The 19401-nt window shown below is 43.5% G+C and overlaps 1 protein-coding gene across 1 annotated transcript; it reads right to left on the bottom strand.

The window, feature by feature from the left end:
• Positions 1-3594: 3594 nt before the first annotated feature.
• On the bottom strand, positions 3595-9969 carry LOC134468243 (desmin-like). The gene is made up of 10 exons (XM_063222185.1): positions 9926-9969; positions 9514-9670; positions 8357-8497; positions 7418-7537; positions 7147-7242; positions 6638-6751; positions 5675-5785; positions 4710-4820; positions 4264-4388; positions 3595-3938 (listed from the first exon to the last, which is right to left on the bottom strand). Exons 1-10 carry the CDS (start codon positions 9967-9969, stop codon positions 3845-3847), a joined length of 1113 nt encoding a protein of 370 aa, XP_063078255.1. The 3' UTR covers positions 3595-3844.
• Between the last annotated feature and the right edge of the window lie 9432 nt (positions 9970-19401).

Below are 19401 nucleotides of genomic sequence, written 5' to 3'. Positions count from 1 at the left end.
ACATTAAGAGGAAGCATGAGAGGAAAGCGGTGCCTCGGTGAGAAGCATGTGAAATCTGCACTTTCAGTGTTTGTAGCCAAACATTAGCGCTTGCTACTGAAGTACCATCTGAAACGCAGGCAGATTGGAATGCAGCGCGCAATTCTGTGTGTCTGAACTGTTCACAGAAACTTGGCACAGTTTTAACGCTCTTTGAAACAAAACACTGAAAAACGAACGCTGCCTGCTCCTGTGTGGGCTGAGAGGGCTACGGAGGTGAGTGAGATTTCCTCCTCTTCCAATGCGTGTGCTGGAAAATGCAGACCGACTTTTGAACAACCGCAGCAAAAACTGGAATGGATTACACAAATCGCGGTGCGCCGGAAAACATGGACCGGACTTTCGGATTCACGGACCGGGATTCTGGATCGGATTTTTCCGTGCATGCAGATCCGATCCCGATACGCATTTTTTGCCCATATTGGCGGCCGATCCGATCCAAATATCGGATCGGGACATCTCTAATCCAAATTCAATATGGCGGCCCAGAAGGGGTAAAAAAATCACATGAGTTTGTGCAAATGGGATTACTTTTGAAGGGGTGGACAAATTTAATTGCACAATAACTTAAGATTTGGATTTCCATCAAACGCACAATACTACATGCTCAAACTGACTAAACTTTCAAGATGGTGGACATGTTGTTTGTGCAGTAACTTTTGAACGGATGAATGGCTTCACAGACATCTTTAATATCTCTCTGGAGCAAGCAGTCATCCCATCACTTTTCAAAGCTGCTCCCATCATACCCGTGCCGAAGAAATCATCACCATCATGCTTCAATGACTACCGTCCTGTTAGCCTGGTCCTGACCATCCCATAATACTACCATTTCATTTCGTATTTATGGTCTGGCATTTGTTTGCTCTGAAGCGATTGTAGAAAGCAGGAAGTTTGCACTCAGTTATAGTTTGAAATTATTGGACACCTCTCACCCAATCGCTGGCAGTTACTCAACAACAACATGGCGCAGACCAATGGCTCTGGCGCAGATGTGTACGTCATTGTCACGAGCGTTCTCCCCCTTTCGTCCCCACGTGGGGGGCGTATTCGATTATTGGCTGTTTTCTGGGGGGGCGTTGCAATCAAAATTCTACTGCTGCAAGCACTCCACAGAGAAGCACGGCCAGACTACAGTAGTGGAGCCAATCCTTTGGCGGAAGTACGTAGGATGGCTCGCGAGGCTAACCGTCCTGTAGCATTGACGCCCATAATCATGAAGTGCTTCGAACGGCTAGTCCTGTCACACATCAAAGCCACCCTACCCCCCAACCTGGACCCCTACCAGTTTGCATACCGAGCCAAGCGATCCATGGAGGATGCAATTTGCTCTGCCCTCCATCCAGCCCTCACCCACTTGGACAATAAAGACTCATATGTGAGAATGCTGTTCATTGACTTCAGTTCAGCATTCAATACCATAATACCACAACAACTCATCAGAAAACTGGACAAACTAGGTTTCAGCACCTCCCTCTGCAACTGGCTGGACTTCCTGATGCAAAGACCACAAGCAGTACGGGTAGGGAATAACACCTCAAGCACCCTGACCCTGAGCACGGGGGCTCCGCAAGGTTGTGTTCTCAGCCCCCTGCTGTTCACGCTGCTGACACACAACTGCACAACGACCCACAGCACTAACCATCTAGTGAAGTTTGCGGATGATACAACACTGGTGGGCCTCATCACAAAGGGCGATGAGACTCACTACTGAGAAGTAGACCTGCTGGCCAGATGGTGCAAAGACAACAACCTCCTGCTTAATGTCAACAAGACCAAGGAGATTGTTGTCAACTTTCAGAGGGTCCAAAAACAACTGCCACCACTGACCATCGACGGCTATGCTGTGGAGAGAGTGAGCAGCACCAAGTTCCTTGGAGTGCACATCAGCGACGACCTCTCTTGGACCACCAACACTACATCACTGGCGAAGAAGGCCCATCAGCGTCTCTACTTCTTGCGCAAACTAAAGAAGGCAAGTGCTACACCCTCCATCATGACAACATTCTACAGAGGAACCATAGAGAGCGTCGTGTCCAACTGCATCACAGTGTGGGGAGGAAGCTGCATGGAGAAAAACAGGAAGACACTCCAGCGTGTTGTGAACACAGCGAAGAAGATCATTGGTGTACCACTCCCCTCCCTGCAGGACATTTACACCACACGCCTCACCCGGAAAGCACTGATGATCATCAAAGACACAAGCCACCCTGCACACAAACTGTTCAGCCTCCTGCCCTCTGGAAAGAGGTACAGGCGCCTCCGTTCCCGTACCACCAGGCTGGCAAGCAGCTCAATGCACCAAGCGATCAAGTTACTGAACACTCAACCCACTCTCCCTCCACTGTCAGCCTCTAGCCAGCAAGGCCACTGACAACCCCCCCCCCCATCACCACATCTGCGACTGAACATTCCACCTGCACTACTATATTGTGACTGAACTCTCAACCTGTACTAACTCAAAACATGCACACACACACACACACACAAGCACACTGCACTTTCTGCACTAAACCCAAACATACACACACTGACGCACAACTCTCTCTCACACACACACACACACAGACACGAACAGACACAGGCGCACACCGCACCTTCAACCTGCACTAAACACACACACACACACACACACACACACACACACACACACACACACACACACACACACACACACACACTGCTGCTGTTGTACTTGATAGACCTTTTTAATATTTATTTTCATAGCCTAGGTCTCAAATGGTGAAGATGGCAATAACTGAACATACTGACCTGAGTTTCAATTCGAGATCAAGGCAACCCTTGTTAATCACTAAATATGGCACTGGTCTTGAATCATTACAAATTTCCATTGTTTAAAATTATACATTTAGCGACTTTACATTTAGCAGGCACTTTATTATATCCTCTTGCATAACACAAATCAGTTACGCACAACCTGGAGAGAAGAACCTCCAGAGGATTCTTGGAGTTTGAGTCTACCCTGCTCTTGTAGTGGTGAGTAGTTTGTTCCATCTTTGGGAGAACAGTCTGAACTGGAATCGCATTGTAGAGGACAAGACTAAATGGTTTGTCTTCGAGGAACACAATTCTGAATGATTTGGCACTAGCAACTTGTAACCATGGATAATAAAGAAAAAAACTTAAGCAGTTATCGAGAGCTCTGGCAAAAGGGGACCGTGAAGTGAAATGGCGTAGAACTAAATTCAGCTAAATGGTGTTGTCCATTAGAGGAACACAAAGCAAAATGCCATAATATATTTTTTTCTTCATTATTTGTTTTATTATGGGTATCTGTCTTAGGACCATGGATGAAATTTAGTGATTATGCTAACTCTGGAATGTTGATGTTTAGCTGATGTATTGATTAATGTGCATTGTCCTTCGAATCGAATGAATGAATGATAACAAGGTGGATAGTGGTTTCACATCTAGATACAACCCATTTGGCATGAATCCGATATTCTTTTCACACACTGCTTGTAGTCATTATTTTCTGATAAATTAAAACAGGAGACAAGATTTTCACTCACTGGTTTGTTTATTTGTTTGCTTGGTGTGCCACGGGAGGAAAGAGGAAATGAAAGCAGGTCTAGTTTAACCCATTTTGATTTGAATGTGCCTGCAAAAAGGCCAGTTCTGTCTATGTGGCATTCTTATACAGGAAGTTTCTGTAGCAGGTAGAGGTATTAGAGTTTTCCTGCTCGTTTTAACTTGTAACTTGTATGTTCCTCAAAGGTCGTCATCGGTGACCGCTCCAGAAATTCTGAAGGTTCGTTCCTGTGTGTCACTCTGGATCATGACATTATGCCATTATGGCCATCATGCCACCTGCCATCTTGAGGGGCAAGCAGCTCACCATGCTGTTCAGGTGGCTGTCCTCACCCTCGATCAGTTTCCTGCAGGATACAGTAGATACAAGAGCAAATATATAGTACAGTAAGAGTATGGCCTTCGTTTTCATTCAGTGCGAAAATGAATGTATTTTACGAACTTTAGTACATCGTCTGAATCAGAGTGTTGTGTTTCACATTGACAGCAGAAATGTGGTGAGTTACCAACTATGTCTGTAAACCAAATACAAGTATTTAGTATTTGTAATCTCAGCAAACTCCCAAAAATAGACCTCTTCAACATCTACTGTAGATTGCTCATGCAGACCTACAAGTCATTCATCGTAACAGTAACATGAGGTTACAAGGAGGGCATGGAGACATGTCTGACCTGTAGGTTGTGATCTCCATCTCCAAGGACTTCTTAACATTAAGGAGCTCCTGGTATTCCTTCAGCGTCACTGTGATCTTGCTCTTGATGGCACTCAGCTCCTGATTGAAAGTATCAATTCTGGCCTGGAGGACACAAAGAAAGCTCATTTATTTCAAAGTTGCCAAATGGAAGCTATAAGTACAAGATACAAGTAATTAGCATGTAATCATAAAATTGTGGTACGTATATTGTGGAAAGTAGAAGAAAGATTATTAATATGAATCATAATGTCCTTGTATAACACATACTTGTAGTATAATATGGCCAGACTATTCACATTCTTTTAATAGTTTAATTGTGTTACTAGCACCATCGACTGTCTCTCCTCCAATAGTTTGGCAATACGGTTCCTAGCACCATCTTTGCTGGTGGTTGCCGTGGTGACCCTAGGGGGTGGAGCTTACCTGAAGAGTCTCTTCCTCGGTCCTGTAGCGTTCGGTAGCATCACGCAGCTTTGCCTCCAGAACCTCGCTCCTGGTCATCAGCCTATTCATCTCCCCCTCCTTACTACGAATCTAAACACACACACACACACACACACACACACACACACACACACACACACACACACACACACACACACACACACACACACAGTTCACACAGTGTAGGAGGGGACCAAGTACCGGTAGAGGCTGAAGATGGCTTAGGCTGAAACATTTTGTCTATATCTTGTGCTATTCTGATAAATAAATACAATTGCAGATGAGAGTGCCGTTTTTCTCTAAACAAATGTAATGATTACATTTCCTCAAAATGCATTGCCTGAAAGCATCAGCTAAGCGTAATGTAATGTAAATGGGTGTTTTTGGACGTTTATTGCCTTCATTGGACAGGACAGTTTAAGAAGAGGTTAGAAAGCAATGGAAGAAAGAGAGATTCGGGAAACACCAGACCAGAATCAAACCTGGGTCTCCCGTGCAACAGTCAGTCCCTAAGGTGCTTGTCTCATGGCCATATCAATGGGTGTTTTTCAAGGCGCACTGTGTAGGATGGTGGCCAGAGCAGGTATTGCAACTATGGTGCTCATTGAAACTGTGCTACCTGCTAAATATGATCTTTTCATTCATATTTACTAAGTAATAAACTAATATTTACTACAGTGACCAAAAGTACAGTACATTTTGCGACTGAAAAAGCCAATTTCTGGAAATTCAAAATGGCAGACAAGAAACAGCTCCACCTTTTCATGTATGAAAAATGCCATTTTGCTAGGCATAACGAATACTACAAATTTGATGGTGGTGGTAAATATTCATGATGAAGGTAACATTTGTGAATGGGCAGCATGTATTCTGGAAATAATGTACTTAAAATATTACACAGTGCACCTTTAAAGAGAAGGTCTGTGTTGAGAGCCCTGCCTCACCTCTGTCTTCAGCCCCCTGATCTCCTCTCTGGCGCTGCAGATAGATTCCAAGTGTCTCGTTGACGTCCGCGACATGTCCTGGAATTGAGTCTTGTACGATGCATCCATTTCCTGCAGAGAAATAAAAAAAATGAAATGACATCCCCATTATTTTAGCTTTTCATGTGAACTTAACACAACACTTAAATATTAAACTGTTCACTTGGCATGACTTCGGAATTAAACAATATGACATGAGGGAGAGGGATGATGTAAACTGACATCCTTCCCGGTGTGGTTCGTCCAATCAGATATCGCAACATTTATTGAGCGATTCTAGCTATTGTATACATACAATAGGTTTTTTGTTTACAAATATTAGTGTTGTGAGAAGGAGCAAGATGCTAAGCAACCAACCTCATGAGCTCATTTATTGACTGATTTTTAATTTAAAACTTAGAATTTGAAAATTCAACATTGAGTCTGTATCCTTGTAAAATCTTTAGCGTCTCAATTTGTAGAAGATGTGTGTAGCTCCATTGTTAGGGGATTGTTGTAATTCCTGTAGCGCTGCTAGTCTGTGGTGCTTGCGGAGCGTAATGCCGTGTCCAGACCAAGAGCGAACTACGCTGCCTGGTAGTGTGGGTAGCAGAAGTTTCGCCTTGAATTCGCTGTATTCGCTCCAAACCCAGCATTGACATGTTTGATTCAGCTGATCACATAACAGCTCTGCCTTGACAGCCTGGGACATTCGGAGATATGAACGTTCCGATTGGTTTTCGCCGAACAGCGTCAGAGCGAATTCGCCTGCGATTAGATTTAGTTTAATCGTCAAAATTCGCTCTGGTCGCGCAAGAAGCTTCGCTCCTGGCGAACTCGCTTTGGTAGCGCAGATCACGTGCCCTCCATAGAGAAATAATGACTTCCGTCGCTTCGTTCACTCAGTTTCGCTCTTGGTCTGTACACGGCATAAGACTACTGTACCTGTAACTTCATGGCCGCCATGTACTTGCTTGTAGAGCCGACGTGGGACACAGCAAACGCCATATTCCCCTTAGCCACCCAGCTGTAGATTTGAGTCATTAGCTCGTTGATTTCCTGTGCAAAGGGAGACAAACTTTCGTCTTTTAATACATTGTACATTTTTGGGGGTTTTAAACTTGTGTTAACCAGAGAGGTCAGCGAGAGAGACAAGAAATGAGTAGGGAAGGTGTTGTGTCACTTGGAGGACCTAGCCTAGCTAGCAAACTAGCTCAGTGAGGCATGTCGCTCCACAGGAGACAATGGTGCAGCGCGCTAAGCCCCCCATATTTGAGCTTGCATGCCCATGGGGAGTCCGGCCGTTCCCAGCCCTACCCTATGTCTCTCTCCAGCTCATTTCCTGTATCCTCTCACACTATCCTGTCATAGTAAAGGCCCACAAATCCCCAAAAACATACTTTTAAAAAAGAGTTTGTGTGTGTGTGGGTGTGCATGTTTGTGTGTGTCAACACCTGCTTGTGGACCCTCTGCAGGAACTCCCGTTGGTGCTCCAGGTTATCCAGCTGTTTCTCCAGGGCGATGCGGCCAGCAGTAGCAGCATCGACATCCTGTGGAGAACAAAGTCACAAGCACACAGTCAGAGATCTGTCCATCTGGCTCATACTTTACGTTACCATTACCCTGTGCAGTACCATTGGTTTTGACTTGCAGGGCGGAAGGCTTTACTGTCCATCTGGGTCATGTTTAAACGCTGTTGTTTTTGGGAATTTTTTTCCAACTTACGGGCCGGACAGCTTCGATGTCCCTCTCGGCCTTCTCGTGGGCCTCCAGAGCCTCACTGTACCTGGCCTTCAGCATCTCCACCTGGACACCCATGGCATCCTTAGCAGCAACCGCCAGGTCCTGCAGGGAGAGAACATTCAATACACTGTTAAATACTGTCAGTCGATCATTGTTGCCGTGCTCGCAAAGCATGTTGGGATTCCGGCACAGCGAGTGAGGGACCTGCGGCACTTCAAAAAGTTGGCCTCGCTTCAAATGAATGGAAATTTTATGTCCCACGGCAGCCGTACTGCGTTACCCAATGACTGTAGAGCACATGAAGATGTCCCATGATACCTGTGGTCATCACAAGGGTGTATTTCTCTCCTAGTTACAAGTATATTGTTGACAGCTATCAAACTTTTGGATTTACAAAATGTAGATTACAAAAAACTATGATGCATGCGCTGATGGTGGCTTGGTTCAAATGATTGTGTTCTATTTCAACCATAACGCCAGGGCAAACTGTGTGTGGAAAAAAAAAAACATCCTGAGGTTGGTAAGAACACATTGTGCTGAAATTTAGGGGCAGTTGATTTGCTATATGATAAATACGCCTAGAAATCTTGCTGAATATACTTCCTCTATATAACTCCTGGGCCACTCGAGCCGTAGTGGCAACACAGCGACACAATGCATCCAATCCGGCGAGCTGCGTCGACGTACCGGAATAATGAACCTTACTGTTAGTTGCACTGTTAGTTAGCACATGCTAATGCTACTCGCTACGAACTAATATATCTTCAATCAACCAGTGATCACAGGATCATCCATGTAGGAATCCATGGGTTACACGGTTTATACTATGGTAGAATATTTCTGGTTAATATACATGTGTGTCCCATGGCATTTTCAGCAGCAATCACCAGATCCTGGTGCACAATAGCCAGCCTCACTCACCCTCTGAGCCATCATCTCGTCAGCCACCCTCCTCATCTCTCTCATTCGTTCCTCGTAGACCATGCACAGGCCTGAGGGACCGCGGCGCAGCGCTTCGATCTCCGCCTCCAGACTCCTGTTCTGAGACTCCAGGGAGTGCACCTGTTACACACACACGCACACATTATAAAGATGGAAGGGCGGAAGGGAATGAAAGTGGTAAACACAGACATTATATATGAAGACTAGATGCGTCGTCCGCGTTCCCGTCATGCAAGTCGAACGTCCGCGCATGGCGGCCATGTTAAAGCAGCCTTCTGGCTCAACCAGTTGCAGTGAGTTTTGGGTGTTGTATACTCTTCAGATGGCCATAATTCCCTCAAATTTATATCGATTTTCGAAAGGGTTGTTTTTTTATACAGTATAAAAAATTCCAAACGAAAGTATATGTTGATACTGCATAGTGATGAATATTCACAATATTATTATATTATATTACATTATATTATTATGTACATAGGTCTAAAATCATGTATAATATAGTTCAGTAGGCTTATTCATGTAATTAGATAGATCCCATAAACAAATGCACAACGTAATCTTTTATATTTTCAGTAAAATAACAAATAAACGTTCACTTGTAGTATATGCTTTGGTTTCGACAGCTCCACCTTGTGTTCAAAATGAGTCGTGACGCTAAAGCCATCCAGATAGAATGAACTTGTTGCGCTGTACATCTCTCTTCCAGTACGTCATCTCTGTCGTCTTTAATTTGGTGCAATGAATATATCCATGCCGTCAACGTAATGCACAGCAATGGTTAAAATGTGTATTTGCTGTAGGTATATCTAAATGTTTGGACAATAGGCTAAGTGGGATGCATCTCTTGGGCGTTTTACCCCAGTCTACACTTAAGTTTTAAGGAGCCCTACCATTTATATACACGTGTCAATATTTCAGCGAAGCAACAGTATACATTTTTAAGTATCTCAACGTTTCAATTCTTCAGTTTACTTCAGGTGTAGCGGGGGTCTGTGGAGAGTTTAGGCTGCGCTAATATGGCCGACCTGTGCGGATGTGCTTGAAATACGCGATGACGTATCTAGTCTTCATGTATGATGTCTGTGGTGGTAAATTGAAAGAAACAGAGATGGGGTGTAGTCTGTTGCTCGCCTCACCTTCTCGATGTACTTGGTCAGACGGTCGTTAAGGGTGATCATCTCCTGCTTCTCGGAGGTGCGGGTGTCCAGGAAGGCCTGGTTCTCTGCGGACGCCGCATCCAGTTCCCCAGTGGCACCGCTCACACACAGGCTCATGCTCATGATGGCACCGCTTCTGTGGTGAAGAGCACACAGCAATTGGGTCACTCACTATAGACTAAGCTGGCATATATCTCAATTCAGATAAGAGTATAAAACATGTATTATATTTTTCTTTTGCCACTGCTGCTTTGGTCGTGAAAATGATAAACTCAGTATTTGGCTAGTGACGACTTGTGTCATACAATATTTTTTGTCAAATAGCATACATTCTCGGATACATATCTCATGTTGGCACCAATGTAAAGAGAGCACATTGTCAGATGCGAACCTGCGCCCCACGGCAGCATTACGCTTGAAGCTGGCCAGACTCATGATGACTCCCTGAAGTTGGTTGGTCTTGGGTTCAGTGCTGTTTGAGGATTACACTGCTATTGTCTCTCCACAGAGCCCCTTATATACTCACACCAGACCACAATTGTCACATTCTCGCGCAGCCAATCCGGCACGCAAGCATGGAGGAATCTTGTACCTCAATACTGCAGGAGAACCGGAGTGCCCCCCATCAGTTATCTCACAGCCTCCCGCGATTCAAAAAAGTGGGGTGAGTGAGCACAGGAGAGGGGCAGTCTTGGCCCCTGATCGAAGGACAAGTGTGAAGCCCATTATCATATATGTCACATTGCTATGACCTTTGTTACCTGAACAGCACTAGACAAGTAGCCCTACGTCATTATTCCTATTTTAACACATTTTAGCCTGATGACTCGTATATGTTGTTTGGCCTTTGGTGCCTGACCATGGGTATGTTACAGCTGAATGAACACCTTCTAATGCAAGATGAGGTTCTTAGGGTCTAAATAGCCTACAGTCATGTTTCATGTTTTTATGTGCATCAGAGGCTGAGATATTTAGGTTTTTATAAGCTGAGGGCAACTCTTTCCACGAGGGCTCTTAGGCATTCAGCAGGCGTTTATTGCAGGTACTGTAGGCATCAATGGGTTAGAGGGGCTCTATGTAGGATTAAAAGTTTAATTAGGTGCTGTTTCCACGTAGCAGGATATTTTTTTAGCAGGGTACTTTTTTCTCCTGTTGAGGTGTAAACGCAACATGTGGATAAAAATAAATCCTCCAAATTTTGGTGTTATTTTCATTGGAATCGGACCGGAATATCGTAATATTACATTTTTGGCCCAGTCTTGACCTCTTATTCAATTCAGCATGCACACGTTGTTCTGGCATATAGTGCTTGGCAAAGAAAAACATTTTTGACCTTTTTGTGACCTTGACCTTTGACCCAATCACTCCCAAAAAGTAATCGATTGTTCCTTGGGTCATGACCAATCATCCCAGTAAATTTCATAAAAATCGGCTCAATTTACGTTTTTGACCTTTTCGTGACCCTGACCTTGACCTTTGACCCAATCACTTTCAAAAAGTAATCGATTGTTGCTTGGGTCATGACCAATCATCCCAGGACATTTCATAAAAATCGGCTCAATTTACGTTTGTGACCTTTTCGTGACCTTGACCTTTTCGTGACCTTGATCTTTGACCCAATCACTCCCAAAAACTAATCGATTGTTCCTTGGGTCATGACCAATCATCCCACAAAATTTCATAAAAATCGGCTCAGTTCTGTCTGAGTTATACGAAGTACAAGCAAACATTTTGACCTTGACCTTTGACCCAATCACTCCCAAAAACTAATCGATTGTTCCTTGGGTCATGACCAATCATCCCACCAAATTTCATAAAAATTGGCTCAGTTCTGACTGAGTTATGCGAAGTACAAACAGACATATTCACAAATAAATAAATAAATAAATACACGGCCGTCAGACATATTCACAAATAAATAAATAAATACACGGCCGTCAAAACATAACCTTCTGGCGAAGGTAAATATCCAGCTACGTGGAAACAGCACCTAAGTCACTGTTCCGAGTCAGCCGATGGTCATTTGAGTCATTAGTATGTGAATGATGACTCTCGCGACCACTTTCATAGTCCGCTGCCAGAGAACCCCAAATGTAACTTTGGACAGAGTAGTCCGCTATGAGTGTCGTGGGAAACACTTCTCATACGAAAAATCGTTTTACATACCGTATTTAGATTTGTATCAACTGCTGGCATTCTGTGATAAAAACATTCTCACAGCGAGATGATTTAAACAGCATTTTTACATGACGGTGTAGATTTTGAGCCATGCACCCACGTTCACCGCACAAACTACGCCATCCTACATTGTGCCCCTTTAAGATGTAGTCATCTGTACAGTCAGTTGTGATATATTCAGCTCCATTCCCAGACACTGTATGTCATAGCTCACAGGGCTACTTCAATGAATCTTTAGTACTATTTCTCTGGAGTCTGGAGAGCGTTGACAGACTTATGGGGGGCCATTGGCAGGCTTATGATCAAGTCAAGTCAAGTCAAGTGTACTTTATTGTCAAAAATCTATGTAACAGGATTAGCACAGAAGTTTGAAATTGCGTTTGACCAGTCTCCAATATGCAGTTTAACTAAAACATTTAAATAAGACGAGAAGACAATAATCTCTCTCTCGCACACACACACACACCCACTCTCACACACACAACTAACCTACTCATATATGAATTTACAAATCTTTCTCTGACAAAGTCATTCACAACATACAGACAATACACACACACACACACACACACACACACACGTGTGCAGTTTTCAAACACTAACATACAGTCAATCCGGAATTTGTTTATCTTGGTCTCATCAGACCACATGACATGGTTCCAGTGATCCATATCCTTGGTCTGTTCATCTCACTTGAGACCAAGATAAACAAATTTGCTTTAGATGGCGTCAAGCATGTGTGATGGTAAACAAGTGAGTTTTACACAAAAAGTGCGACATCTGGCTAGTCAAGTATGGCTGTGGGACTGACTAAAGCTGGGCTTACACTGTGCGACTTTTGCCCCGATTTTGCCCCGAATTGGCACTCGCACGACTTTTTGAGAGTCGGGCCGATTTCTTGCTCAATCGCAGGTCAATCGTGAGTCTCGCATCGTGCAGTGTACATGGGGTAACGACAAGCGATTTCGCCTCACGATCGTGCAATCGCAGGGTCGCAAGAAAATCAAAACGGTTTGAAATTCTGGTCGTGGCTCGTGCGTAAATCGCACAGTTAAATCAGTGCTACGACCCGATTTGACACTTCACAGGCACAAATGTATAGGGCCGTGCGATTCGCTGTTGAGCGCGACTTCATTTCCACCTCAGGTGCGCATGTTCCCTCCTGCAGACCGGGGAAACATGCCTGTCGTGTCGTACGGTGGAAGCATTTCGCTCGCATCCGACTGTCGGCTCGTGTAGTGTGAGGACGTGAGTCGTGAGCTGTGAACTTTTAAACAGTGAAATTCCATCGTGCAATGTGAGCAGAAGCTTAAGACCCACGAGTGAAAATATCGCACAGTGTATGCCCGGCTTAAGTTTAGCGATGTATGGATGCCATTAACATTGGAAATATGAAATACACCTAAAGAAGCATGCATGTCAACATGCACTGTGACTACAGAAGCAGATCATGATACTCTCCATAGGATTTAATTCAAAACTCACACCCATCTATTTTAGCCAGGTGCAGACTCAAAATGTACAATTCCAATGTACTGAAGGGTTAAAACACACACAGATGACCTCCCTTTTAATCCCTTTTCATTTCAAAATGAAAAAAATGAATGTAATTGCTGCCAAAGGTGGTATTAAGGCTGTGAATACTTTTGTAAATATGATTTCTGTTTTTTTATTTTTATACATTTTCAAAATTGTCAAGACAACTTGTTTTTCACATGGTCATAATGGAATAATTTGTGTAGGATTTTGATAACAGAGATTCATTTGTAGCATTTGGAATAAGACTGTAAGATAATAAAATGTGAAAAAAGTGAACCTCTCTGTACTTTCCGGATTGACTGTACTGAAATAGACTTGTACAATACACACACACACAGAGTGTGCAATAAGAAGTCTGACATACAGTTTGACAAGGTCATGATGAGGTCAAGGGGGCGTAGGGAGGCTTCTGATGAGGTCCAAGAGGTGTTTTTTTTTTTTTTTTTAATCTTGAGAACCACTGTCGTATAGCAACACTTTTCTTCACACAAAAGCTGTTTTTTTTACATTCAGCCTTTCACACTAGAACTACCAGGATTTTTCTGCCTACCTAGAAGTACCAGAGAGGGGTCATTTGACCCGGTGTCCTGTCTATATGAGCGATTGGTGATTGCCCATCGAATTGTGAGACCGCAAGTTACGATAGGATCCCCTGAGACTGTCAACTTTAGTGACTCAAACTGTAGCCTATCTCCTCCTGAGGTTACCACCAGTCATCCATAGTCTAGTTAGCCTATAGCCTGTCCACCGACTGAAAGTTACGATATATCCCCTGGGGAGGAAAACGGGAAATAGCGTGGATCATCCAGCAGATCATTTAATTGGAAAATCTGCGAAATAGCGTGGCCTCGAACATTTGCTACTTTGTTGCCTAACCGTAATCGCTCACACACTCAGCCTCGAACATTGTAACATCGATCAGAAAAGACTATTTATGTTGGCCTAGAGGAGGCGTTCTCATTGCAAAATGGAAAAAAATCGCCACCTCTGATTGAGCTGTCAAAATGCTCCCTCCACCCTTTTCACTCAAGAATTTGAATCGACTGCATTGTAAAATGGTAATAAGAAATGCACTGGTGGGGATGTTTTGAAAATATGATTCCGGTCATTAAAAGACAGACATCTGTCAAAACAAAGCCACAATACGCTATCTGCTATCTGGGAATCTCTAAACCGCGCTTGTTTATCCCCATAGCACATAATTTCATGTGGCAATTTGCCTTGCGAGCCCACGGCGCATTGAAACCAAACCAACAGCAAATGACTGCATTAAACAACCCGTAGCCAGGCCCTGATCCCAAACACATTCTCCAGTCCTCTTTTTTCGCAAACTCAGCTCAGTCTCTTTCATATGTCACGTTCCTTAACTTGCTCAAACGAGAGGCTCACGTTTTTTTTTTTTTTAGAGATCAGCAGCCGCACGTTCTTATTAAACTCCGCACGAACGATTGCACGCCCCTGTCAGTGAAATAAATAAAGTAATGGTTAGGCCTATTAAAATAGTCCTACGTGAGCCATGGCCGATTGAAACGTCTTCCACGGAAAATAAAGGTCGCTCATTTAGATGAGGCAGCGCAAATCGATAGAACACCACTATCGAGTAAGGCTACCGATCGCTCATCTCGACGAGGCAACATATCTCGACAGAACACCGGTTCTCTTTGTATCAAAAACTACTCCAAAAAATCTGCATATGCATGCACTCTAGGCTTGGAACCACAGTGGGTCGTATTGACTGTGTGAAGAACTTATTGAGCAGCATTGCTGTGACTATATGACCCATCTACATGATTGTTTTTGTTTTACTTTATTCATCTCTTTTTGAGAGACTTCTAGGGCTAGAGGCAGGGGCGGGCCTAAAGGGGGGGCTGAGGGGACAACTGCCCCCGGGCCTGGGGCCCCCAAGACCTGTGAGGGGACCCGAGTTCGCCCCTTCCTCGGCCGACGGGCCCAGGCCTGCAAGTACTCGAATAATCTAATGCACTTACATCGAAACGCTGCCAACTGCACGGCAAATTGCTTGTCTCTGACTCTGTGACTTAAGTGACAGCTGTGAGCTGCTAACAGCCACATTTCCACAACAAAAGGAGTGTCCGCAGGGGGTCCAAAGCAGTGTTAATTTTGACAGGAATTTTAAATTTAGTTTTAGTTTTAGTCTCTTATCGAAAATGTAATTTTAGTTTTAGTCACAATTTAGTCATCTAAATCATTTTTATTTTAGTCTAGTTTTAGTCGACTAAAATTCATACAATTTTAGTCGACGAAATCTAAAATAATTTTAGTCAAATAAAATATGACATTAATTTCCTCTTGTCTACACTTCTCTATAAAATTGTCAAACTAAAATACCATTTGGGGGAATCAATGATTAAAATGTCATATTTAAGAAAAAATAAAATATTGTCAAAAACTGCCAGAGCTCGTCCATTGTGTAAAAAAATAATGGCCGCGACTCATAAATCTCTGTCGATATTTTAGAAGGACTTCGGGGGGAAACGGGACTGCGCGTTATGAAAAAATGTTTGTGGGTATGAACAGCGTCGCGGGGTACAGTAGCCAGGTTACTGTATGCAAGCGTTACAATGTCACTTGTTGGAAGACGCATCTCTCTCTCTCTCTCTCTCTCTCTCTCTCTCTCTCTCTCTCTCTCTCTCGTGCGCGTAGGCTATTGCAAGCTGTTGCATATTATTTGCTTGATGCAAAGTTGTGATGGCATAGCCTACACGCTCTCGTTGACATGGTTGTGTGCATGGTTGCATGGATTCGCAAGACTTAATTGCAATCACAGTGAAAGCGTGGAAGGGCCGTTCACTTCCTATCTCAGTGTCCTGACTGAAACAAGTTGCAAAACTCCACACTTCCGAATCCTTTGCGATCGGCACTACAGTGATTCTTATCAGAAGGCTTTTGCCTACGCATAGACATAGACCCTTAAAATACAAACATTAGCGAACATGCTCATGAAAGTGACAGGGAGTGGAGAAGTTGTGCAAAAATGTATTGTAAGATGTTTGCTACTGTGCGACAGCACCACCACTATTTCATGACTGCATAAACTTCTTTGTCATGGATAAATGGGCAACAATACTTTTTCCAGCCAGGATTGCACTGAAAAGTAGGCTACTGCTGTTAAAAAAAAGGTCACGGGTGTGCAGCACAGACGCCTGCGTGTGTGTGTGTGAGGGAGGGGAGGAGAGAGACGCGGAGCAGCTGAGATGAGGGTCGCGACTTGCGAAATAGCAGGCACTTCTTTTTCAATGTTTCAGTGACATATTAACAAAAATGCTTCCTATTGGTTTTCGTCTCCGGTGGTATTGTAGTCACATTTTTTTTTTTTTGACGAAAATATGGATCAATATCGTTATATTTTTCGTACAAACGCATGCATGCTGTTTTTTTCGTCATCGTTTTATTGTCGTCAGGGGAAAAACAATCGTTAACGATAATTATGACGAAAATATTTCGTCACGAAATTAACACTGGTCCAAAGGGTCAAATGACCCTCTTGTGGGTCTTTTAGGTAAAAAGGTCAATTGACCCCTCCGTGGTAGTTCTAGAGTGCATCTTAATATGCGACCTTGCCTCCTCCACTTGCCTCCTCCACTTGCTTCTCGTCATGATGACATCACTGACAACAGCATTATATTTCAATATCTTGCAAAAGCTCAATTGTAGAGTCTTTTTCTCTTTTGCAATTGGGATGGTGAATGAAAAACAGTCCCTCAAAAGTTGTTGTGGCTAGGCTGACAGCTGGGAAACTTTATCGTTTTCTCCACGGAGGAGGGGCCAGGAGGTGGGGCGAGGAGACAAGCACAAGTGGAGGAGACAAGCACAAGTGGAGGAGGCAAGGCCGCATATTAAGACGCACTCCTAGTGTTAAATAGGAATGTCGCTGGTGATGCAATTTAAGTAACTTAACCCACAAAGCACTGATGATTATCAAGGACACAGGCCACCCTGCACACAAACTGCTCAGCTGTTGTCCAGTCTTGTAACTTTAAATGTCTGTAGCCTATGTGTATTTTATAGCTACTCTAGGGCTCAATTCGAAACGGGAGGCAGTGACTCGATGACTCTCCTCCTACATAAACAGGTCACTGATCAGATAGGTGAAGTTAGCTGATGAGGCAGCCGTTACGAACAGCACTAACGAGTGCGCTGCCTTGCGCATTTGATGTTACGGCGATTCTATGGCGGGAGTTATGTTCATCACGTTAGCGCTTAGCTTACGCATGCTATTTGAACGGTAAATGATCGTCATACGGCGGAATCGTAAAATAGTCTATAAATAGATCTAGCGACAGTATATTGAGATACTACAATGTTGATTTATCCATTCGATTTTCAATATCTACATACATAAGTGTCAGAATAAAGAGTATGATAAGGTAGTAGCTTGGGTAGTAGCCATGTTTGTTTTTCAGGTTTCCGGTTGAGAGGGAGGTGGCGCACAGCATGTTGGGTACAAAGGCAGCGAAGTCAGCATCTGATGCTGACCTCAAATATCCCCGTTACGCCCACAAATGCAGTCAACTGCCGAGGGAGGAAATAAAGCAATTTTTCGTTTCGATCCACACTTCATGACTCGATGTCCAGTTAGCTCACTGGAAGGACAGCTGCCTTCCCTGTTTCGAATTGAGCCTTGGTGTACTGTGTAGGCCTACTGTCTATGTCTTCACCTATGTCTGCATAGGACATAAGAAATGTAATTGCAACTGTTTGTATGACCAGTACATGTGAAGAAATTGACAATAAACTTGACTTTTTTTTTTTTTTTAAATCATTTTAAGGGTCTTTTGTGCCTTTATTGATATAGGCCAAGAGTATTAGGGTTTCACCTGGAACAAATTAGGAACAAGCTGAATAGAACATTTCAGAATATGTTCATTAAATTATTAAGAGTAATCTACTAAAAGCCCCTAGAAATCCAACTTGGGTGGATGGATTGGCACCCAATCTTGTATGGTAGCGTTCTATAGCATCAGCTGACTCGGAACAGTGGCTAATTAAACTGTTAATCCTACATAGAGTCCTTCTGACCCATTGATGCCTAAAGCACCTGCAAGAAACGTCTGCTGAATACCTAAGCCCTTGTTGAAAGAGTTGCCCTCAGTTTATAAAAACCTAAATATCTCAGCCTCTGATTCACATAAAAACATGAAACATGATTGCATTTAAACCCAAAGAACCTCATATTGCATTAGAAAGTGTTCATGAAGCTGTAACATACCCACATTTTTATTTTAAAAAGGTAAAATCTCAAGAGCCTGAATGCAGCATATATGTCACTCCAGGCACCAAAGGCCAAACAACATATACGAGTCATCAGGCTAAAATGGGTTAAAATAGGAAAATTGACGTAGGGCTACTTGTCTAGTGCTGTTCAGGTAACAAGGGTCATGCCAATGTGATATACACTCACCGGCCACTTAATTAGGAACACCTCTCTACTGCTGGGTTGGACCCCCTTTTACCTTCAGTACTGCCTGAACTGTCTGCAACAATACCTGTTTGGGCTGTGGCATTCCAACAAAGATAAATTGGTACTAATTGGCCCAAATTGTGCTAAGAAAATATCCTTATTCCATTTTATCTCCAGCCTGAAACATTGATATAAGGCAGGGTTGACCCATGTTTTCATGCTGTTGACGCCAAATTCGGACCATTCCACCTGAGTTTTGCAGACAGTAGATATCAAGACTCATCAGACCTGGCAACATTTTTCCGATCTTCTAGCGTCGTTTATGGTGAGCCTGGCCAAATGCTTGCCTCATTTTCCTGGTCTTAGCTGACAGGAGTGGCACCAAATGTGGTTTTCTGCAGCTGTAGCCCATTTACCTCAAGATTTGATGTGCTGTGTAATCAGGGATTTTCTTATGCATACCTCGGTTGTAATGATATGAGTGTTATCTGACTTAATGTTGCCTTTGTACTGTATCAGCTCCAACCTGTCTGGCCATTATCCTCAGACCTCTACCACCAAGAAGGCATTTTTGCCCACAGAATCGCTGCTCACTGTGTTTTTTTTTTCCTTTTTCGCACCAATCTTGTAAACCCTAGAGATGGTTATGAGTGAATATCCCAGTAGATCAGTCTTTTCTGAAATATTCAAATCAAGCCTTTCGACACCAACCACCATGCCATGTCCAA

The sequence above is a fragment of the Engraulis encrasicolus genome, chromosome 18, assembly GCF_034702125.1.
Source record: "Engraulis encrasicolus isolate BLACKSEA-1 chromosome 18, IST_EnEncr_1.0, whole genome shotgun sequence".
Lineage (NCBI taxonomy): Eukaryota > Metazoa > Chordata > Actinopteri > Clupeiformes > Engraulidae > Engraulis > Engraulis encrasicolus.
The sequence above is the reverse complement of the archived record's forward strand: the minus strand, read 5'-3'. Positions and strand labels throughout refer to the sequence as shown.